At 50.5% G+C, this 19981-nt stretch overlaps 1 protein-coding gene across 6 annotated transcripts in view; it reads left to right on the top strand.

Moving 5' to 3' along the window:
- Positions 1 to 6869: 6869 nt before the first annotated feature.
- The window catches only part of RGS9 (regulator of G protein signaling 9), a 31809-nt gene continuing 18697 nt past the window's right edge, over positions 6870 to 19981 (top strand). For 2 of the 6 annotated variants that reach the window (XM_066200227.1, XM_066200226.1), the window contains exons 1-9: positions 6870 to 6999; positions 12552 to 12648; positions 15211 to 15261; positions 15426 to 15532; positions 15998 to 16049; positions 17055 to 17113; positions 17508 to 17584; positions 18994 to 19075; positions 19392 to 19454. In XM_066200227.1, coding sequence (XP_066056324.1) covers positions 6937 to 6999; positions 12552 to 12648; positions 15211 to 15261; positions 15426 to 15532; positions 15998 to 16049; positions 17055 to 17113; positions 17508 to 17584; positions 18994 to 19075; positions 19392 to 19454 — 651 coding nt within the window. In that variant the 5' untranslated portion in view covers positions 6870 to 6936. The remainder of the gene's footprint in view (positions 7000 to 12551; positions 12649 to 15210; positions 15262 to 15425; positions 15533 to 15997; positions 16050 to 17054; positions 17114 to 17507; positions 17585 to 18993; positions 19076 to 19391; positions 19455 to 19981) is intronic. The other 4 variants (XM_066200229.1, XM_066200230.1, XM_066200233.1 and 1 more) reach the window with 3 other exon arrangements.

Here is a 19981-nt window from a genome sequence, read left to right as displayed (position 1 = left end):
GGGGAGCGCCCGCCCGCCGCCCGCTCCGCGCCGCGCGCGCCCCGCACCGCGCCTGCGCGCCCCGCCACGCCCGCCTCGCACGCTCCCGCCCGGCGCGTGACGAGCGCGCGCCCCGCCCCCGGCGCGGGCTCCGCCCCCGCCCCGGCCCCTCACAGGAAATGGCGGGAGCGCCCTGCCCGAGCCCGGCCGTCCCACCTGGTGCCTCAGAGCCCTGCTCCTTGAGCTCTGGCAGGCAGAGCCGCTTTTAACCAGACCGACAAATAACTTGTAAAACTCTGCTATTTCCCCAAGAAAACCCCCGACTCGCTTTGAACTTGAGGTTGAAATTGCGATTTTTCAGCACCGTTCCTGGAGGAGATCCGGGCTGTACCACCTGGCAGGTGTCGGGCTGCTCATGAGGAAACACGGGGAAAGAACATTCAGGCACAGGGTGCTGCTGTGTAATGGAGTTAAAGGTTTATAGATGCACATGATCACAGTTTTAACGTGCTTTGTAATGGAAGATAAGGTGGAGAATGATTTCATGAAGTCATTAAGGTTTGGAAGAGACCTTTAAGATGAAGTCCAACCATCCACCAGCACTGCTACTGTAAACACAAAACCACAATCACCCAGCACCAGGTCCGGATGTTTTTCAAACACCTTCAGGGATGGTGACTGCACCACCTTCCTGGGCAACCCCTTCCAATGTCAGATCACCATAACTGTGAGTTTATTTTTCTTAATCTCAAATCTGAATCTCCCGTGTCTCATTTTGAGGCCATGTCCACTGGCCTTCTCACTGTAGACATGGCATAAGAGACTAAATCATAGAAACACAGAATCAATTAGGTTGGAAAAGATCTCTGAGTTCATCCAGCCCAACCTGTGGCTGATCACCTCCTTGTCAACTGGACCATTGCCACATCCAGTCTTTCCTGAAGCACCTCCAGGGTGGCTCCAGCACATCTCTGGGCAGTCTATTCCAATGTCTAATTACCCTTTCCATGTAGAAATTTCCCACAATATCCAATCCAAACCTCCCCTGGAGCAGCCTGAGGTCGTTCCCTCCAGTCCTGTCCCTTGCTCCTGGGAGCAGAGCCTGATCCCCACCTGGCTGCATGCTCTGTCAGGGGTTATAGAGTGAGAAGGTCCCCCCTGAGCCTTCTTTTCTCCAGGCTGAGCCCCTAAAGTTCCCTCGGTGGCTCCTGGTGCTCCAGCCCCTTCCCAGCTCCATTCCCTTCTCCAGGCATGCTCCAGCCCTTCAATCTTCTTCCTGAACTGAGGGGCCCAGAACTGGACACAGGAACTGACACACCACTCCTGTCCCTGTCCTTGTCTTTGTCCCTGTTGCTGGCTTCTCATGGGTATGTCTTGAAGAGAAGACTGAGAACAGATCTCATTAATGCATATAAATATCTCCAAGGTGAGTGCCAAGAGGATGGTCCCAGACTCTTCGGTGGTATCCAGTGACAGGATGAGGAGCAGTGGCCATAAACTAAAACACAAGAAGTTTCACCTCAACATAAGGAAGAACTTCATTGCATGGCAGAGCCCTGGAACAGTTGCCCAGGGAAATTGTGGAGCCTCCCTCTCTGGAGACATTCCAAAACACCTGGACCTATTCCTGTGTCACCTGCTTAGGCAGGAGGGTTGGGCTGGATGATCTCAGGAGGTCCCTTCTAACCTTAACAAATCTGAGATTCCATGGAAACCAGCCCCAGGCTCAGCCAACCCCGTGGCTGCAGGGGAAGCTGCCGGGCAAGCGGCCCGGGGAGGTCAGCCCTCGGTCAGGGGGGCAGGATGGTGCTTGCCAGCTAAGCAGGTTTTGTTCTCCGTGCAGAAAGAGAGTCGTTTTGTTAAAACACTTTGAAAAATTGGCACGTCCTTCCTCTCTGCCTGGCTGAGAAGAGCTTCCCGGTACTGCAGGGCTGCAGCACCAAGCTGAGCAAACACCCTGAGCCCGACCTCTCACGAGGATGTACAATGAGCAAAAGAGAGTGGGACTCTGTCTGATACTGAGTTAAAAGGAGCAAAGACGTTATTTTCAATGGCAACCCTTCATGTGAGGGGTAGAACAATTCATACGCTAAGGGACCTGTAAGGACTGAAAATCCCAAGGACTGAAAATCCCACACTTCATTCAACCCAGCCCTGAGCACAGCTGTTCTTTTAGTCATTTGTTTAATAAATTAACTTTAACTACCATCAGTTACACCATCACAGTGCAAAGGTTGCATTAAACATTTGTCTCTCCTTACATCTCCTAGTCTTTGATATCTGCTGAGTTTTCCTCTCAATTTTTTTCTGCTTTTTCCCCCAACATTAATCATAACTTAGAGAAAGGAAAAAATAAATGTAGAAACTGCAAGGTGAGTTTAGAAGGACCTTCAAAATCTGAAATAGATATCAATGTTCTCACCTTAGGGTGGTCCCACATGGAGGTAAACTGCATGAGAATGACTTCACAGGGCCTTACCAAAAAAAGAAAAAAGAAAAAAAAAGGGGAAAAAAAAAAAGCATTTCTCGTAGGAGAACAGGATGTGGTATAAAATTAATACAAGGAGCACGTCCTGGTGTTCTTGGTGTGAAAAACGAGGTTTGGTACAGATGTGGAAGCCAGTCATTCCTGAGCTCTGCTCTGAGTTTTAAAACTAAGTTCTAAGGTATTTGACTGAACTCTCATCTCACCTCCCTAGCTGCAGAGGACTCCTAATTTTCTACAATCAAGTCATTTAAGTGTTGGGGAGTCTTTGATCTCCCCTTTCCTCTCCCCTTCGTGTGGGGAGCTCTCCAAACCCCCCGGGTAGTCCGTTCCCGTGTCCTGGCACAGCAGCCTGGCCCTCAGTGCCCTGCCGGAGGGGCTGTTCCTGCCCTGCGTGACCATGTTCCCTGGAGAGGGCTCAGCATCATCCAGGTCAGGTGTGGAGCCAGCTGCATCCTCCCACCCCAGCAGCCAGGCTTCATCTCTAAGGCAGGGTGCAAAAGGTCTTTCTCTGCTTGGCTTTTTTCCTTCCTCTTTGCCACTTCTTTCCTTAGCTTTCCTGGAAAGCCCAGGGATGACGGCAAACAAAGGCTGCCCGTTTGCGCTCGCAGCTCTTCCCTTCCCATGAGGCTGCTGAGGAAGCTTCTCATTTGAGCGCTTGTGCCCCACCAGGCAGGACAATGGACTCTGGAGATATTCCTTTAACCATTGCCTTGCTGGCAGACCTGAGCTTAAGTCACGTCTCTCTATGACACAGTTTGCACAATTTCTTTTTCTTTTTTGGTAAACTGCTTTGAAATCTTCCTGAAAGGAACTCCGTGCTGAAACCGAGCCTCCACTTGCCACTTGCTTCACTTACGCCTTCCTTCCCCTCAGGGCAGTCCCCAGTTTCCTTACATAGAAAGGTAGCTTACTCACCACATGCCTTTTGTGTTGCATGATTCAACTTTCTGATGTGTGAAGAAGGGGCAACCACGTAGGAAATGTGACCTTTTAAAGAAAAGGGGGGGATTCCCTTGCCAGTACTTTCCACCAGAGAAACTCTGCAGAAGTGACAGCGGGTCTGTTGTGAACGATCACAGCTTGTGGGGCTTCACAAGGAGACCAGAGGGATAAAATCCAGCTTTCAGCAGACCTTTCCCCAGCCTGGACACACTCTGTGTGAGGGGCTGGCAGGGATCTCTGGGCTCCGGAGAGCCCATGGACACTCACCATTGCCCTGTGATGTGATATGATGACCACGAGAGTATTTCCACTATAGCATCAATTACCGCCTGCATAGAGCACCCACAGAAACTTGCAGCTACATAAATACCACAGCATTTACCATGCAAAACAGGAGGTAAAGGGGACTCCCCAGAAAATGCCTTTCTGCATTACCTGGGGGGCAGAAAGGCCAGGATGAATATGGGGAGTCAGAAATCTGGAGGGAGCCTGCACAGCTGCTGCTAGTGTCCGCCACCACTTCCTGCTGTTCAAGTCCCTTGTTTTCTTGACCAACAAATTCACACATCAGCCAGCCAGGCTGTGTCAAGGACTGGAGAATCCTTTGCCTTCCACAAGTGTGGGTTTCGTGATTAGAGGCCCAGGAGTGTCTGCCCTAGACAAGCCCCTATAATCTGATTTAAATGCCTCGTGCTTCATGTGGCAGATCTGCCCAAGAGCATTAAGTGCTGGGGTGGTTCACCTGGGCACAGGTGAAATCTCAGCTCATCTCTGACCATGTGTTTGGTGCTGTGGGTCACTCACAAATGTTACAAAGCTGAATTTACCTTGGACATCTTGTGGAAATTACACAAAGTAGCTTTACAATAGAGGAATATCCATAAGCTTCATCACAGCTTGTCAGAGAAGACTAGAAATAGAAAAAAACCCACACCTGACCTGTGAGGGGGTGTTTAGGGGATCGGAAGGATTTAAAATTATCAAAGTCTTCGGAGCTCAGCAAGGCTGAAGAGCTCACACCTCAGCATGAGCTTCTCAGACCTATTTCTCCCGGATCTCTTGCAAGACATTTTATTTTTGAACTCACTTAAAGACCCAGATTTCAAATAAGAATAAGACACCTCCTGAATAAGACACTTTGTTTCTCATGAATAAGACACCTATATTCCTCAGTGGAACTGTTAAAGTCAGTGTTTTGGGATGAAATGACCATTTTTATTCCTTTAGGTATATGGGGCATGGGAAGTTGTTGGAAGTTGATCCTTAGGCCAGTGTTAGCACCCCACTTGGAGTATTTCTGAGTCATTTTACCACCACTTGTGAAACAGACCAAGTTGTTTGGTTGTAAACTGCAAATGGTTCAGTTTCATGGTAGATTATCACCTACCAAACCAAGAAAATGAGCTACATGTTTTTATGTGCTCCTTACTCTGATTTTATGTCCCAAAGAATTCCTTGAATGTATTCCTGCCAGTGTGTCTCTCTCAGAGATGGAAGCATTTTTGTTCACTAGCATCATAAAAAATGCCTGCATGCCTTTGCTGTCTTTTCTCTTGCTTCCTAACTCCCCTCTGAACTCCCTTTCTCTGCCTTTTGCCCCCAGGACCATCTGTGCTACTGGAGTTTGTCACCCTTGGCCTTTCAGAGGGGCACCAGGATCTGGGCTTGGTTTGGCAGAACCAAACTGCACCTCAGACTCTGAATTATGAGACACTGGCAAAGATGAGGAACTCTCCTGCTACTCCTTTAGGCCATCAGCTGATGCCTTGAAGCATGAGGCAGGATAACTTGGATACCAGTGTGGAATGGCAGAGGTTGCTCATCATCTGCGTGGAGCAGTGTCTGATCCAGCAGCTGCTGTGACTTACAGGGGAATTCCACATGGGAATGGCTGAGCAGACATGGGGGAAAGGCTTTCCAAAGCACTGGCTTGTCTGGGTGCTACAAAAGAGCAGAGCTAAAGACAAAACACGAGGGCAGCAAAGCAATTGGGAAAGCAGCCTGTGCCTTCAGGGCATTGCTGTTCATGGAAAAAGCTCTGCTCCGAGCTCAGAGCCAGCCTGCTCCCCTCAAGTGGGAGAACCACAGATCCCAAATCCAGAGCAGTCACAAACACCGTGGTGGGGAAGGCACTGCCCTGAGAAACAGCTGCACACCTGTGGGGAGCATGGGTGCTCCCGATGTGACATGGCAACGTGGATGTGAAGGGTGTGATGTACACGTGGCTGGGGGTATAAATGAGCCTGTACAGTCTGCTCCTGTGTGTCCTGGGCACACAGGGAGAATGCCAACAGTGTTGGGTGGGATCAGCTCATGGAGAGAGTGATGTGAGTGTGTGCTCAGGACGTGTACAGGTGACACTCCAGGCACACACAGCTGTGAGCACACACTCCCAGGTGTGTGTTCTCTGTGGTGTGCAGGAAGGTACTCACACAAAGGACAGTGCCTTTTGCCTGGCAAGAATTCCTGGGCATGCTTCATCTGAGCCCTGGCACAATCAGATTCTGTGTGACTGAATCTCAAACTCTCCTGCCCAGCTGTGCTGGCAGCTGAGCTTGGGGGAGCAGAGGAAATCCTGCCACTTTCTGGAGGAACCAGGCAAAATCTTGCTGGAACTCTTGGTTTCCAGTGCTGCCAGTCGGGAACTGTTACCCCCCACCCCATGGCATGAGGCAATTCCACCGTGAGGAAGCACTTTAACCACATGGTCTTCCTCTCGTCACTCTTCATCATAATTTCCCTGTGTGAAAATTCACCAATTCCCCAAACTGCCCATCTGGCTCCCATCAGCATCCACAGCTGAGCTGTCCAAGGCTGGTGGCATTCAAGGGGAAGGTGCCCAAAGCACTGCTCAGTCCTTACACACACACAACACTTAATCACAGCACCTTGGCCTTAGCTTGTTTTATGTAACTTCACAAATTCCAGAATGATCTTATGCCTTTATTTTGTCCATCATTTCAGCACATGCTGCCCGCCCTAGCCTGACCCCTGGGGCCAGCTGGGATCTATAGGGCTCTGCAACAGGTCATGACCCAAAACTCTGGGGGATGGGGCTGTCATTCCTTGGACCCTACATGCTCTGGGGAGCTGTGGCCAAGTGGGATGTTCTGACCATAGATCACCCTCTGAAGTGCTGCCCCGAGCACTGCATCACCCTTCATGGACAACCAGCTTCCATCGGTTTCTGTGCCTGCTTCAAACCAGGCCCAAGACCCTGGCCCTCCCGTTCCATTCCATTCCATTCCATTCCATTCCATTCCATTCCATTCCATTCCATTCCATTCCATTCCATTCCATTCCATTCCATTCCATTCCATTCCGTCCACGCTCTCCCACGAGCGCCCCCAGGCGGCGGCCTCACACCTTCATGCAAATGAGCGCGGGGCGGCGGGTGCTGATTGGCTGCGGCGCGCAGCGGTGGCGCCGCCCCCGGCGGGTGTCGGTGTCGGCAGGCAGGTGCGCTCGGCCGGGGCCGCTTGGCGTTCTGCTCCGCGCTCTGCTCCGCGCCGCTCCGCACCGCCACCATGACCGTCACACGGCTCGACCAGGGCCAGCGCTACCGCCCGCGGATGGCCTTCCTGAAAAAGGTGAGGGCTCAGCCGCACCATTATGGGCACGCCGGGGCCGCGTCCGGGCGGGGCCATGCGGTGGTTCGGGTGATGTGTGCTCACAGCGTCTTGCTCGTCCGCGGCTCACCTGGGGCACCTCCTGGCGTGTGGGGTCCGAGGGGTGACTGCCCCTCCCCGAGGAGTTTGGGGCCATGACCTGTTGCAGAGCGCTGTGGATCTCAGCTGGCTCCGAGGGCAGGCTGGAGGGGCAGCGTGTGCTCAAGTGATGGAGAAAATAGGACTATAATGCTGTTTATCTTTTGTAGCTTATCTCAGCTGAATGGTTCCCCTGACACGTTTTCTCCCTCTTCCATTATTTTTTTTTTTTCAAAGTCCCTCAAAACCGCGTCTGTTCCCGGGGAAAAACCCATCATCTGCAGTGCCAGGCCACTCAGTGTAGCTCTGATCCAGTGGGTCCAGTGTGTGCTCCCAGTTCTTTCTGCTGATGCCCACATTCAGCGGGTGTATTACAGCCAACTGCCTGCTCTCCACCTCCTTCCATTTTTATAGAAATGAGCGTATTTGTGCCCAGAAGCAGTGGAAGGAGCGGGATGATGTATGCCCGCGCTTTTGGGTGTAATGTGTAGTTTTGTAAAGCGTTTGGTGGGCTTTTTCCGGAGCATTCATTCAAAGCAGAGCCAGTTGTAGTGTAGCTAGTATCGGCAGATTTTAAAAAGCAGAGTGTTAAGCTAGCTTTTCTCCCACCCACCTCTTCCGAGTGTGGCTTATCCTGTTGAATGGAATTAACAGAATTTCCAGTGACAAGTACAGCCAGCAAGTTGTTGCGCGAATTGTAGTTAGCTTTCCTCAACGCCCACAACCTAAGGAGGATTCCAGGGGTAAAGGGAGGGGAATTTGGGGATTTTCAGTGCTAAGGTATGAGCCTGGCAGTGCATGCACTGTACTTACTACACCAGAAGATGTAAAGAGGGTCTTTTCTTTGGTGCTATATCTTGCAGGTTAAATTTGGCTGGAGAGTCCTGCCAAGGGAAATACTCCAGGCCAAATTCTGTACTGAGTAATACTCGGTGGAGTTGTGTGCGGGGGTGCAGAGGAGAAGCTGTGTGCTTTGAGAAAACAACCGCCTGCAGCTGTGCTTCAGCTGCTCCGTGGGAGTGCAGCAGTCTCTGCAAAGTGCTCCGAGTTCCTCAGGTGGGAAGATCAGTCAAAACTCAGCGAAGGGCTGTTACAGAGTGTGCACTGCTCATACTGTGAGCAGCCGGGGGGGCTGAGCGCTCCCAGAGCTCTGCAAGTCTAGGACCTGTTAGCAGTAGGAAGGGAAGCTCCCGGTGGTCAGCGAAAGCCCTTGCTTCTTGTCTCTACTTTCATTCCTGCTCTGTTCTTTCCAGACTTTGGAGAAGCTGTGTTTGGAGCCTGGGCTGCTCCATGGCAGTGTGGTGTGTGTGCAGACAACCACGTCCTTGGAGCTGCCTGCAAACACCAGGCACCTTTACCATAGCAGGAGCGGAGGATGCTCGGCATGCGCCCAGTGAGCACCTTACAGGCTTAGACCCATGAGGAGCTAAAATCCTAGAAAGAAGCTTTGTTAATTGCTTAAGCCTGTGCTCACGCTTTGCTGCCAGCTGACACACGCTGTGCCTGGGCTGCTGCAGCTGCAGGGAGGGATTCCTGCCATGCTGTCAGCCCGTGGGCCCCGTGTGCCTTTGCAGCACCTCCCTGTGCTGCCTCTCCAGCATGAGGCTGGTGACCGCAGCAGCAATCCTGCCGTGGGACATGAGGAGAGGACAGCGGGTTGCTGTAGGGGTGGTGGGCAGTGCCCTGTTCCTGCTGTGGGGCTGCTCTGAATGACTCGGGCTGGATGTGGAGCTTGGTCTTTTTGGCTGAGCTATGAGGGGATCAGAGGCCCCCAGAGTCCTGTAAGACCTGCTCGCCATGCTAGCACTTAGCTTGTTTTATTCTGGTTTTTTCTCCCTTCTAAACCATCTTGGCTGGAAGAAGAATGAGCCAAAAGTCTGTTGGGATAGCGAGCAAGCCTCTGAAATGCATTTTGACTGGATGCTGTGAGGGCTTGAATGAGCCCAAGCTCTTGGTGCCTGTGCCTGCTCCAGCAGGCAGATCTGGCTCTGCTGGCCATCGGCTGGCAGAGCTGGGCTCTGCTCTCCAGGAGCTGCTGGGCTGGGTGTTTTTCCTTGCTGTGCTACGGGAGCTGCACCGTGACTCACACCTTGTGGGTTGGGCTGATGGATGCCTTCTTCCTCTGCCTCCTCCTCACTCTGGTCCCTGGTGGCTTCCCCAAGCTGTGCACCAACCAAAGTGGGACTATTCCGGGGTGTGCAGCATGGTTGGGGCTTTTCCAGCCTGGCTTTACTTCTCCAGGCTTAGACTTTCCAGCAGCTGCTGGCCCTCATCTTCCTGGCCATTTCCAGAAGTGTGTGAGCACCTGAATTGTGTTTTTGCTGGAATCCAGCAAACTCCTGCTCTCTAAGTGAGGCCCTGGGTATGGCTGAAGCTGAGCCTTAGGCCAAGCTCAACCTCATCCCATCCTCCCTTTCCCAGGCTGGGAGATGCCAGTGCTGCATCTTTCTTTGGAAAAAAATCCCCTCTAGACTGGGAAGAGCCAGCTCCAGCCCTGCCTTCCCCACTCACAGACTTACTTCCTTTAGCTGAGGCATCACTCAGTGGGAACAAGCCACTTCCCCTCAGCTTTAATTAAGAAAAAGCAGGAAGTTTTAGGTGGTTAACAGTCTGTTAACAGACTGGTGGTTAACAGACTGTTCTAATTTCTTCTTTTTTCTGATCATCCATCAATGTGCAGAGCAAGGTTGGCAGTTGTAGACTTTGAAAACAATTGAATGAGCCTTCAGAGAGGCCAGAGTGGGGATAAGGACTGTGTTGTTACCTTGGAAATCAGAGCAGGTAGGGCTGATCCTTGCAAACAGCAGCAGGCAGTGAGGTGGGCTACAACCAGGCAAATGCGATGGAGAAAGCAGCAGATGTTTCATTATAGCACCAGGACTGTGCCCTCAGCTGGGAGCTGGAAATTCCTGCTGGGAAAATTGATCTTTCTTATGTCTGAGGCAAAGGTGTCTCTGGGCTGATGCTGAGGAGGGCTGAACCCCTCACCTTGGCAGTGTTTTGCTGTTGCATTTCTGAGTCTCAGCAGCTGGAGTTTGTTTTTTCGGTGTTGTGGGTGCTCAAAGGGTAAAGCTCAGGCAAACAGGGATGGGACCTGCACCCCAGGGTAACTCAGCCAAGCAATCCAGCATCAGTCATCTGCCCCCACTGCTCCTTGCTGTAGGAAAGCATCCATCCTTCTCCAGAATCACGGACACTCCATCAGTCACTGGCCCTTTGCCTCTCCCTGGGGCGTCCCGAAGGCTCCTGAAATCCAGCGATGGTTTTTCTTACTTTATGGGAGTTCGAGTTCTGCTTTGCACTCAGTGAACTGAACCCTGTGACTTTGTGCAATCAGAGAGGGGACAGACAGTCTTCTGTTGTTTCCTGTTGTCTCCTCTGTGGCTGTCAGGGTGAGTTCACCTCCAGGCAGAGATTCCAGCTGATGTGAAGGGGAGTCTCCACGGGGCTCGTGCCTTGTGGTGTCTGTGCGTGAGATGAGCTCGCCCAGAGCCTGGCTCCTTTGGCAGTCCTGATATTTACCTCTGTGCACATCTCCACCCATCAACCAGTCAGGAAGTGGCTTCTGATTCTGCAAAATTCATACCAGACAGCCCTTTTCTGGCTGAAAGCATGACAAAATGTACTAGAGCCCTTAGCAAAGTAGTGACGTGTTCCTGCTGTGTGTGGAGCAGCCCTCCCGGCCTCCCTCTGGCAGGCTGGTGCTGATGGCAACTCCTGATGGCTGTAATCCTCTGCCCCCTTGGGAGAAGAGACAGAGACAGGCTGAGTTTTGATCAGCAAGGTGGATGGTTTGCAGGCAGAGCTAGGCACCCCCCAAGAGCAGCTCCTTGCTTTTTAATATATTTGTCATTTCTCCAGCGACAAGAGGGAGTGTGGCGGAGTATGAGCATGATGAGAGTTGAAGAGTTGCTGGTTAAAGGAAGGGAACGTGCTGTGCTGTGCTGTGGGGGGTTCTGAGCCAATTCCCTGCTCTCAGCTGGTTGAAGACGTCTCTGGAGAACTCCAGCAGTGCTGGAGCAGGATGTGCTGTCCTGTGTGAGCCTGGGGGGGATCCTGGTGGGACCTGCTGGGTGCTTCCAGCTCTGGGACAGGGGGATGAGCAGGGCTGTGTTTGCTCCCAGGATCTCTGTTCTGTGTGAAGGGTCTGTGCAGTCACAGAGTGACTTCCCAAGGTTGTCTTAGAATCCCAGTTTCCAAAAGGAGTGCCCTGCCTGCTGGACCATCCTGCCTCACCTCATCCCACACAGCTGAACTGCCTGAGGCTGAAACTATGGGTTCTGTTAAAAGACCGAAAAAATGTCTTCACATTCCATCACTTCTGGTCTGGTTTTGCTCTTTTAAAATATTTTGTAAGTATTTATACAAATATTTATGTTAAATTTTACCAGGCTTCACCATTTTAGCATTAATTTGTTGCTGCCTTTAAAAGCAGTTGAAAATCCAGTTTTACTGACAAGCCCAGAGTGTATCCTGTCAGTGCAGCTTAAATCCTCACAGAACTTGGCAAGACTTGGGACTAAAGTCACTGTGGTGCCTGTGAAGACAATACCCTCCATTATGTGTGCGTGTCATCAAGTCACTCTCGTTAAATCCTCTGCTCTCAGTTAAAAAGCTACAGCCTCACCCAAAACAAATGTGTGGAGAGACCAAATTGGTCCTGTTGGACCAGTTTTGATTTAATATCCCTGGAAGCAGAAGACAAAAAGAAGTGCATCTTCCCCAAAGCTCTCATGGCACTCGGATAATCAAAATCGAGGGGCTGAGGACTGTGCCCCAACTCCATCCATCTGAGCACAGATCCCAGGTGAAAGCAGCAGCTTTGTACTGTTGGAATGGTGCTGGTAGGAAGTCAAAGAGGAGGAAAATACCTTTGATAATCTTTATCTCTTAAAAAGAAATAAAGATAATTTGGAATGAGAAATAAAAGTTGTCTGGCCCTGAGTGTGAGACTCATCCTCTGTTCAAAATGAGTCACCAGGATCCCTGGGGAATCCCAGGCGGGAGATGCTGCCAGATCTGAGGATGTCCCTGCCCCATCCCTGGGGAGGCTGAACTTTGCTGCCCAAGACCTGGGTGGGGGAGTGCAGCCCTGCACAGGAATGGTCAGAGAGCCCCTCACACACCTCCTTGTGCACCTCCTAACAGAAGCATGGATTTTATTCCCTCCCCATTTTTCTTTCTAAGTGCCCAGTGAGCCAGAGAGGAGTCTTTATGGGTAGCAGAGGTTTTATTTTTTCGTTTTCGTCACTCTCATAGAGTGGTTCCATCCTGTCCCTCCTGTGCTGGCCCTGGCAGCAGGAGCTGCCATGGGCTGGAGGTGACATCTCTGGTGCCGGGGGGGGTTCAGAGAGGGCTGTGGCCACTGCATGCATTGCTGTGGCACACCAGTGCCCACTCCTGAAATCCATCCCACCCCACCCCCTGCTTTGCAGATTGAAACGCTGATGATGGAGATGCAGAGCCCAGACACGGGGATCAAGACTCAAACACAGACGGTGATGGTCGCCAACATCCCCCACGCTGTGACAGGTGAGAGCTTCCCTGGGGACAGGGACTGGGCGCAGCTCAGCGGGGAAAAGCTGTGTGTGGACCCCCTGGCTGCATGCTGGACCTCTGTTCCCAATAAATATCAGCTGTGAATCATGTGAGATGTACCTGCTCCCTTTATCTCGTTCTTCCCGTGTCTCATTTCATTCCTACTCTTTGAATCAGACACAAAGGTTGATCCCCAGGCACTTTCAGCTGTCTCATGGGGGTTAACTCAAGCGACCTTGCCTTCTCTTAGCACAGAGGTGAGGACATGCTGCAGCCTCCAGACCTCCCATGCTCCCAGTGAGGCTGGATCACAAATAAAGATAAATATTAAAATCCAATTAAAACAAGCAGCCTGGAGGCAGACTGAAAGATGGTACTTCAGAAATGAGCAATAAGCAATTAGTCTCCCTTTTTATATTTACTGCTAGTAATAATTTTTCTTGAGTAGGCAGGAAAAGAACAAAATATTCAACCCACTTCTGTGCCTGTAAATGACAGCTTTGCCTGCCTCAAGGAGGCTGAAGGAGCAGCAGACAGGAGCTGTGCTGTGTCATGTGCAGTGTTACAGGCAGCTCTTATCACAGCCTTCTTGTGCCTGCTACTCCTTTCACCAGGCACTATCAGTACCTCTGCTTCCCTGTTCTCCAAGCCTCCACAAAAGCTCTTGTGAGGAATCCTCTGCTATAAATATTCACACATACTCCATACCCAAGTTTCCTCCTCCTGCTTCGATCTTTCTTCAGCACTTTGAAATTCAGAACAAAAACTCCCACTGAAACCAGGGAGTTTGCTCCAGGCAAGTCAAGAGGCTTTCCCCACTGTGCTTGCAAAGCCTGGCAGGCCCAGTGTGTTGCTTGCCCCATTTTTTTTTTTAATAAAAATGAGGCTGCAGAGGCACTGAAGTCACTTGCCCATGGGAAAAGCCAGTCAATGGAAGGGTCAGGAGAACTTGGAGCACGTGTGAAGCCTGCTCTCAGCAGCACCCTCCGTGCACTGCAGTGCAAACCACATCCTGGCTCACAGAGCTATTATGCAGCTGAGCTGGGTGGAGGCTTTGCCTGTACAAAGGAGCTTCCCAGAGCCTTGCCTCCCAGAGCTGTCAGGGGACAGTTAAGGCAGCACAAAGAGGAGATTCCCTGTGCTGAGGCTGACATCCCACGCAGATGAAGTGCGGGGGAACGAGAACTTCTCTTGATGTCTGCCCAGTGTGAAATCCCACTTCCTAAAACTCCACAGGTGTCTGATGTGTTGGCACTCGCCCTCATTGCTGTCTGCTTTACTCTGGTTCCTTAACTAGAATTGCTGCAAGTTCCCTCTTGCACAAGTTGTAAATTCTGGTCCAGCTCTGAGAGGCAAGTGACTTCCAGTCCCCCTGTGTGCTGGTCAGCCCTCTCTAAATTGATATTTTTACTGCCGCATGGACACTGATTGGCTTCTGGGTGTTGCAAAAGAGACTGATTCATGTTTGATGAGGGTGTGGTGAAGATACTGGAGCAGGGGATATAGATTCATTGGAGAGAGCCTGGCTCTGCCTGTGCAGGAAGCTAACTAGTTAAATTCAGTGAAAGTCAGGAAAACGGCTCACAAATAAACCTCGATGTTAAATGTGCACCTTTGGGGGAAAGTGCTTGCAGAGGGAGCTGTCTAGAAATGAGTGATGAGATAATCCTTTAATTTCATCTATTTCAGGAAGCAGGCAGTAGGATAAGAGCTCTGAGCTCCTATTAGAAAGTTAAGTCATCGCTGCAATGTCAAGAAAGGTCAACACCTCAGTCTGCAGCCCTAGGGGAGGTTTGGAGGGAAAGGCCAGTAACTGATCAGGGAACAAGTGCATCTTTGCCCTCTTTAAACGGAAGGAGGTTCGTGAAATTTGCCCCCCAGAACATAAAACTTAACCTACTGGAGGTTTATGCTGCCTGTGGGTATAACTGTTCACGGTCTGACAAAAGAACTGGGAGAGGTAAAATGTGTGTGAATGCAGAAATCTTGTTTCCCTTTGATAAATCCTGTAACCATTGCAGCTTGGATGGGAGATTTGGACATCCCTTCTGCCCGTTAAAGGACTCTCAGAGGATCAGTCACTGTGGTCTACACAACTGAAGCACAGGGCCGTGCTCTGTGAATCTGGAGCTTCTTTGCAGTGAATCTTTCCAGGCGAGAGGGAGCAAAAGCTCCCCTTCCCTGGGTGTGAAAGCTATTGCGTGCCTAAGCCCTTCCTAAGCCCCCGAGGAGGGTTTGGATGTTGCTCAGGCCGTGGGAGCTGGTGCACACTCTCTCTGGGCCATCCCAAGGTCACTGCCTGCCTCAGGCTCCCTCTCCCAGGGCTGGATGCCGTGGGGGGTGCCAGCATGGCCAGTGGGAGCCCAGCAGTGCATTCTATCTGTCCCTCCTTGCATTCGAAAGCACATTTGCAGAACAGGGGGCTGTGCCCTGCGTGGGATCCAGAGCACAGTGAGGGTGAGGACTGGGGAGATCTGCTCTCCACCTGTGGGTTTGGGCACACTCCTGATGGCAGTACCTGACCTTTGCTTTGCTTTGCTTTGCTTTGCTTTGCAGGTAATGATATAATGCAGTGGATTCTTCAGCGCTTGCAGATCACCGCGGAAGGTGGGTAAAAGTGTGAAAATTGAGGCTTTCTCAGTTTTCAGTTATAAAACTAGGATCTCAAGAGGCAAAACCTTTTAGTTGAATTCTCCCCTGCATAAGAGCTCACTTTGAATTGCAGTGAAGTGTTTCTGTGCAACGAAAACATCTGCATTCTCCATTTTCAGAGGCACTCCACCTGGGAGACCTGTTTGTCAAATATGGATATATCTACCCTCTCCAGGAGCCAAAGAACCTCACCCTCAGGGCAGACGGCAGCCTCTACAGGTTTCAAGTGAGTTGCAGCTCCTCTAAGCTCTTGAGAGGGAGTTCAGCACTAGTTTTTATTAAAAACAGGCAGCTGGGGCACTTCCCAGGAGCTGTGTAGCTGTACAGGAGGAAGGAGAAGACTCAGAAGTCTGCACAGAGAAAACAGAGATTGCAGTTTACAGGGAACCTGTGATAGTTTCTTCAATGAAATTAGTGTACTTGTTCAACCTAGAAATAGCTGTGCTTTCCTCCAAAGAGTGTTCCCTTCCAGGTCTTAAGGTGGCAAATGGAATTGCTGGTTGGAAACAGAACAATGTAGGGGCCCTGAATAATGAATATACCAAAAGCACAGTGATAACGGGATGGTATCGAGGGCCATGGCTGGACTGTTTCCACTGCTGTGGGAAATCAGGATATCCCTGGTACTTGGAATGAGGAGTCCACAAGTTCAAGGCCTTTGTGCACTAACAGGAGGCTCCTTTCCTTGCAGACCCCCTATTTCTGGCCGGTGCAGAGCTGGGGTGCTGATGACACAGACTATGGTGAGTGGTGGCACTGCAGGTGACCAGGGGTGTGGGTTTGTCACACAGTCCTGCTCCACACCTGCTCTTCATGTTCTTGTGCTGTGTCTCTGCTTGCAGTGACCAGCCCTGGCATTTCTTTTTCCTGCTATTTTGTGAATAATTCTCAGTAACGGTGAATTGAGGGTGTGACCATCTTGTGGTGGCTTTGATGAAAGTGCTTAAGCTCTTATGTTCCACTTAGATCCATCACACGGGAACACATCTGAATTACCTTGGTGGGGAGGAAAGACTTTAAACACCAAGATTAGATTTCCCTGAGTAGTTAAGTGTGTTCCTGGATCTGAGCCCAAGGCTGTCTTCATGTAGATTTGGATCAAGCCCTGCATTCAGAGATGGTTCTTTCTTTATAGAAAGCACAGTGACTTCCAATATCTCCTGATGGCTCTCTCCATATAAATCTCTTGTTGCCTTTCTGCTGCTTTTTTTTTTCTTTTTGTAGAGCTGATCATGAAACTTGTGCTGATCAGCTGGATTTGCTCCTGTGGGCTGTGCAGTCCCCACACTGATTTGTCCATTCCAGGGTTGTCCTCTCTTTATCTGCGTTATGCTGCAGATCTTCCGAGGAAATAAAAATTCCTGGTTTAGACTGGAATGTTTTTACTAGAACTTGAGCCAAAACCACTGGCCTGTGCTCAGAAAACTTGGAGGTCAAACTCTGAGGAAGCTCAACACCTGAAAAGTTTGGTGCAGTGTCCCTTGACCCATGGAAGCCTGGCTGAGTTCCCAGGGGAAGGGTGGCTGCTGGCAGGAGGCACTCGCTGCCTGTTCTGCCTGGCTGCTCCCAGGCTGGCCACCAGTGACACACCAAAAAGTTCTTTTTCCTTCACTGAGTTTTGTGAGCTTGGAGCTCATGCCTGGGAAGATATTGTAGCAGACAAAGGCTCCTGTGTTTGTAATTTGGGTAAGTTTATAATTATTCTTAGACTGGCTGGTCTGACTGCTAATTTGCTTCTACCTCCACAGCAATTTATCTAGCAAAGAAGAACATTAAAAGGAAAGGGATTTTGGAAGAATATGAAAAGGTGAGGAGACGCTGCACTTGTTCCATTACAAGACCCTCATTTGCTACAACTTTAGCCCTTTGTTGCTAATGAGCGGAGCATGGCAAAAAATCACCCCTTCAATTGCATGAAGTGTTACTCCAGCAGTATCAAAAGCCAACATTTTGCAAGTGGAAAAACGACCAGTACAGCAAACTACTGTGAAGTCAATTATAATTTTAGCAGGGGTAATTGCTCTCCTTGCAATGGTATTTTTGAACTGTTGCAATTCTTGTAATTACGTTCAGAACAATCCAGATTTCTTGGCTCAGTCACCAGCCTGGCCTTGTTGAACTATGGACAGTTAAGAAAACCCCAGCATGGGAGTGCCCTGGTCAGAATTTTCACACTAACTGCTTTTTTATTTTTATTCCAGGAACATTACAACATGCTCAATCAAAAAATAAACTACAAGTGGGATTTTGTTATTATGCAGGCCAAGGAGCAGTATAAGTGAGTTGACTTGCATTGCCTTGGTTGCTGGGGGAGGGTGTGAGGAGCAGAGCTTGGCTGTCTTAGTGCACAGCTAAATCACACATTAAAAACCCCACCTGCAGCTCTAAAATGGCTTGGAGGGGAGGTTTAGGTTTTGCACTTGATGTGGTTCTGTGAAGAAGCTGGGTTCTGATGCTGCAAGCCCTCATTAGAAACAGCTTCGTTTAGCTCAGCGTTCCCCATGAGTATTTGTGGGTCAGGCACTGGACTTTGGGCCTGTTGTTGGTCTGGCTCGGGAGTTACTTGCACATCTTTCAGCTGAATGGAGGGAATCAAGAAGCAGTAAATGTTCCCAGCAGGGACTTCTGGAGAAAACTGAAGTGCATACTTAGGCACCCAGCTAAAACAACTCGATTTTAGGAGCTGAAACCTTCAAATTCCCAGGAAAGTTGGTGAACCTGAGATGGGATCACTCCTTTAGGGATCTTTCCTACTTCTGTGGACTCCTGTTACCTTCCTTTACCTGCTGGCACGGCAGGCAGTGCCTCTGCAGCTCAGCAGCCTCTCTGTCTTCCCTGGGATGGCAGCCAAGTCCTGGGAGTACAGCTCATCAGATAACTGTCTCATTAAACACGAGACTGTTGTTCTTGTAAATTGAGGTCAGACTTGGTCTAAGAGATGCCAAATGCAGTTTCCAAGTTAGATATACCCAGCCTGTGTCTGAAGCAGTAGATTAAACTCGTCTGAGGCTGTTTGATGGTGCTGCTGGGGCAGACTGGTGCAGAGCACCCACCCTGCTAACCACAGCAGGGAGGCCACATGCAAAGAGCCTGTTGGGAATGCTCCCTTCCCCATGCTAAGTCCCAAATTGTGCTCAGGACTTTTCTGGGAAAGAATTAGTTGGTCCAAGCCCAAACCATGCTAGTGCCTCTTCTATTTAATTGTGGAGGTGATTTGGGTTTTAGTGTCTGGGAACACTCCTCAGAACCATTTCCAAGTAGTTTCTCTGAGAAATTACCCCTGCTTTACTGAGAGACAGGGATGAGACGTGTCCAGGATGTGTCCCTGGGTGGCAGTCCTTGGATCCTGCCTGGGGACATGGGACAGGGACAAACACGAAGCAGCAGCACTGAGGGCAAGTCAGCAGAAAGCTACCAGAGGGCTGTGTGCCTGATCAAAAGGGGATGTGTCCGCTCCCAGCTCAGCTCAGGAAGATGATGATTTCTCAAAATCCAGAGTCATGTGTGGCCATGTGAACATGATCTGCAGCCAGAGTTAGTCAGGGCAGGATGTGGTCAGGAGGTGACATTGCAGCATCAGTGGCACAGTCCGGCCGGGACCCACGGGACACGAGGTGTGCCCTGCTTCTTGTCCCACTGATTTTGGGAGGGCAGAATTCATGAATTCCCCTGTTCTTGGCTTTGCAGGGCAGGGAAGGAGCGGAAGAAGGAGGACAGGTACGCCCTGGACTGCCAGGAGAGAGCCTACTGGCTTGTGAACAGAACTCCTGTGAGTAGAAGGTGACAGGGTGACTTCAGTGGCTCGCTGGTGCCCTCCCTGCAGCCACCTGGGACAGGCTCCCACGTGGAAAGGGCACAGCCTCTGGGCTGTGAGCCAGGGAAGGGTCAGCCCAGGCCTGCCCTGAGCCCCCACCACCTTTCCTTGGTTGCTCTCAAAGGTGCAAGGGACAGAGGTCCATGCCTGAAGAGGGGCATTCCCAAATCTGGGCAGTGGAGGCCTTGGGGGTCTTCTCCTGCATTTGCGTGATCCACAGCCTTTAAACCAAATGAGTGACAAAGCTTTGCTGTTTTTTTGTTCACCACAGCCAGGCATGCTGGATGCCCTCGAGTATGGATTGGACCGTGTCACAGATCCCAATGAAAATAAGGTAAACCAGGTGAGACAGGGTTGGGTTTGGATTTTTTTTTTTTACACACCTACTGAATTTGTCTGGGAGGACCCAGAGTGTCCCTGGGGTTGTCATTTTTTGGGCACTGCAGGCTGAGTGTGTCAGCTCAGCTCTAACAGCTGAACAGGCCAGAGGTTGGAGCTCTCTCACCCGGGAGGTGAGGCCCTCAAAATAGGCTTTGGCAGCTTCTTCTGGCTTGAAAAGACTTTGTCAGCTTTCTTGCCACGCCAGTGAGTGTGAGTGCTTGGCTGCAGGACATGTTTTCTTTGCTGGGGAAACTGAATTAAGGAATCCTCTGTCTCCAGGTGCTCGTTGCTGCCTTTGTGTAAGTGCTGAATGAACTTTGTGGGGTTGTTGGGTGTAAAGGGTCAGTGCAAAGATCCAGGTTTAAGATAAAATTACAGAATACCTCCCAAAGGGGAATTAATGTGCGGTAAGAAGATGAAGAAGTTGATGTGGTGGATAGGAGACACAAAATGTTGCCAAAAAATGCATATTGCAGACCA

Source organism: Chamaea fasciata, unplaced genomic scaffold, assembly GCF_029207755.1.
Source record: "Chamaea fasciata isolate MVZ Bird 193981 ecotype frontalis unplaced genomic scaffold, bChaFas1.0.hap1 SCAF_19, whole genome shotgun sequence".
In the NCBI taxonomy this organism is placed as follows: domain Eukaryota; kingdom Metazoa; phylum Chordata; class Aves; order Passeriformes; family Sylviidae; genus Chamaea; species Chamaea fasciata.
The sequence above is the reverse complement of the archived record's forward strand: the minus strand, read 5'-3'. Positions and strand labels throughout refer to the sequence as shown.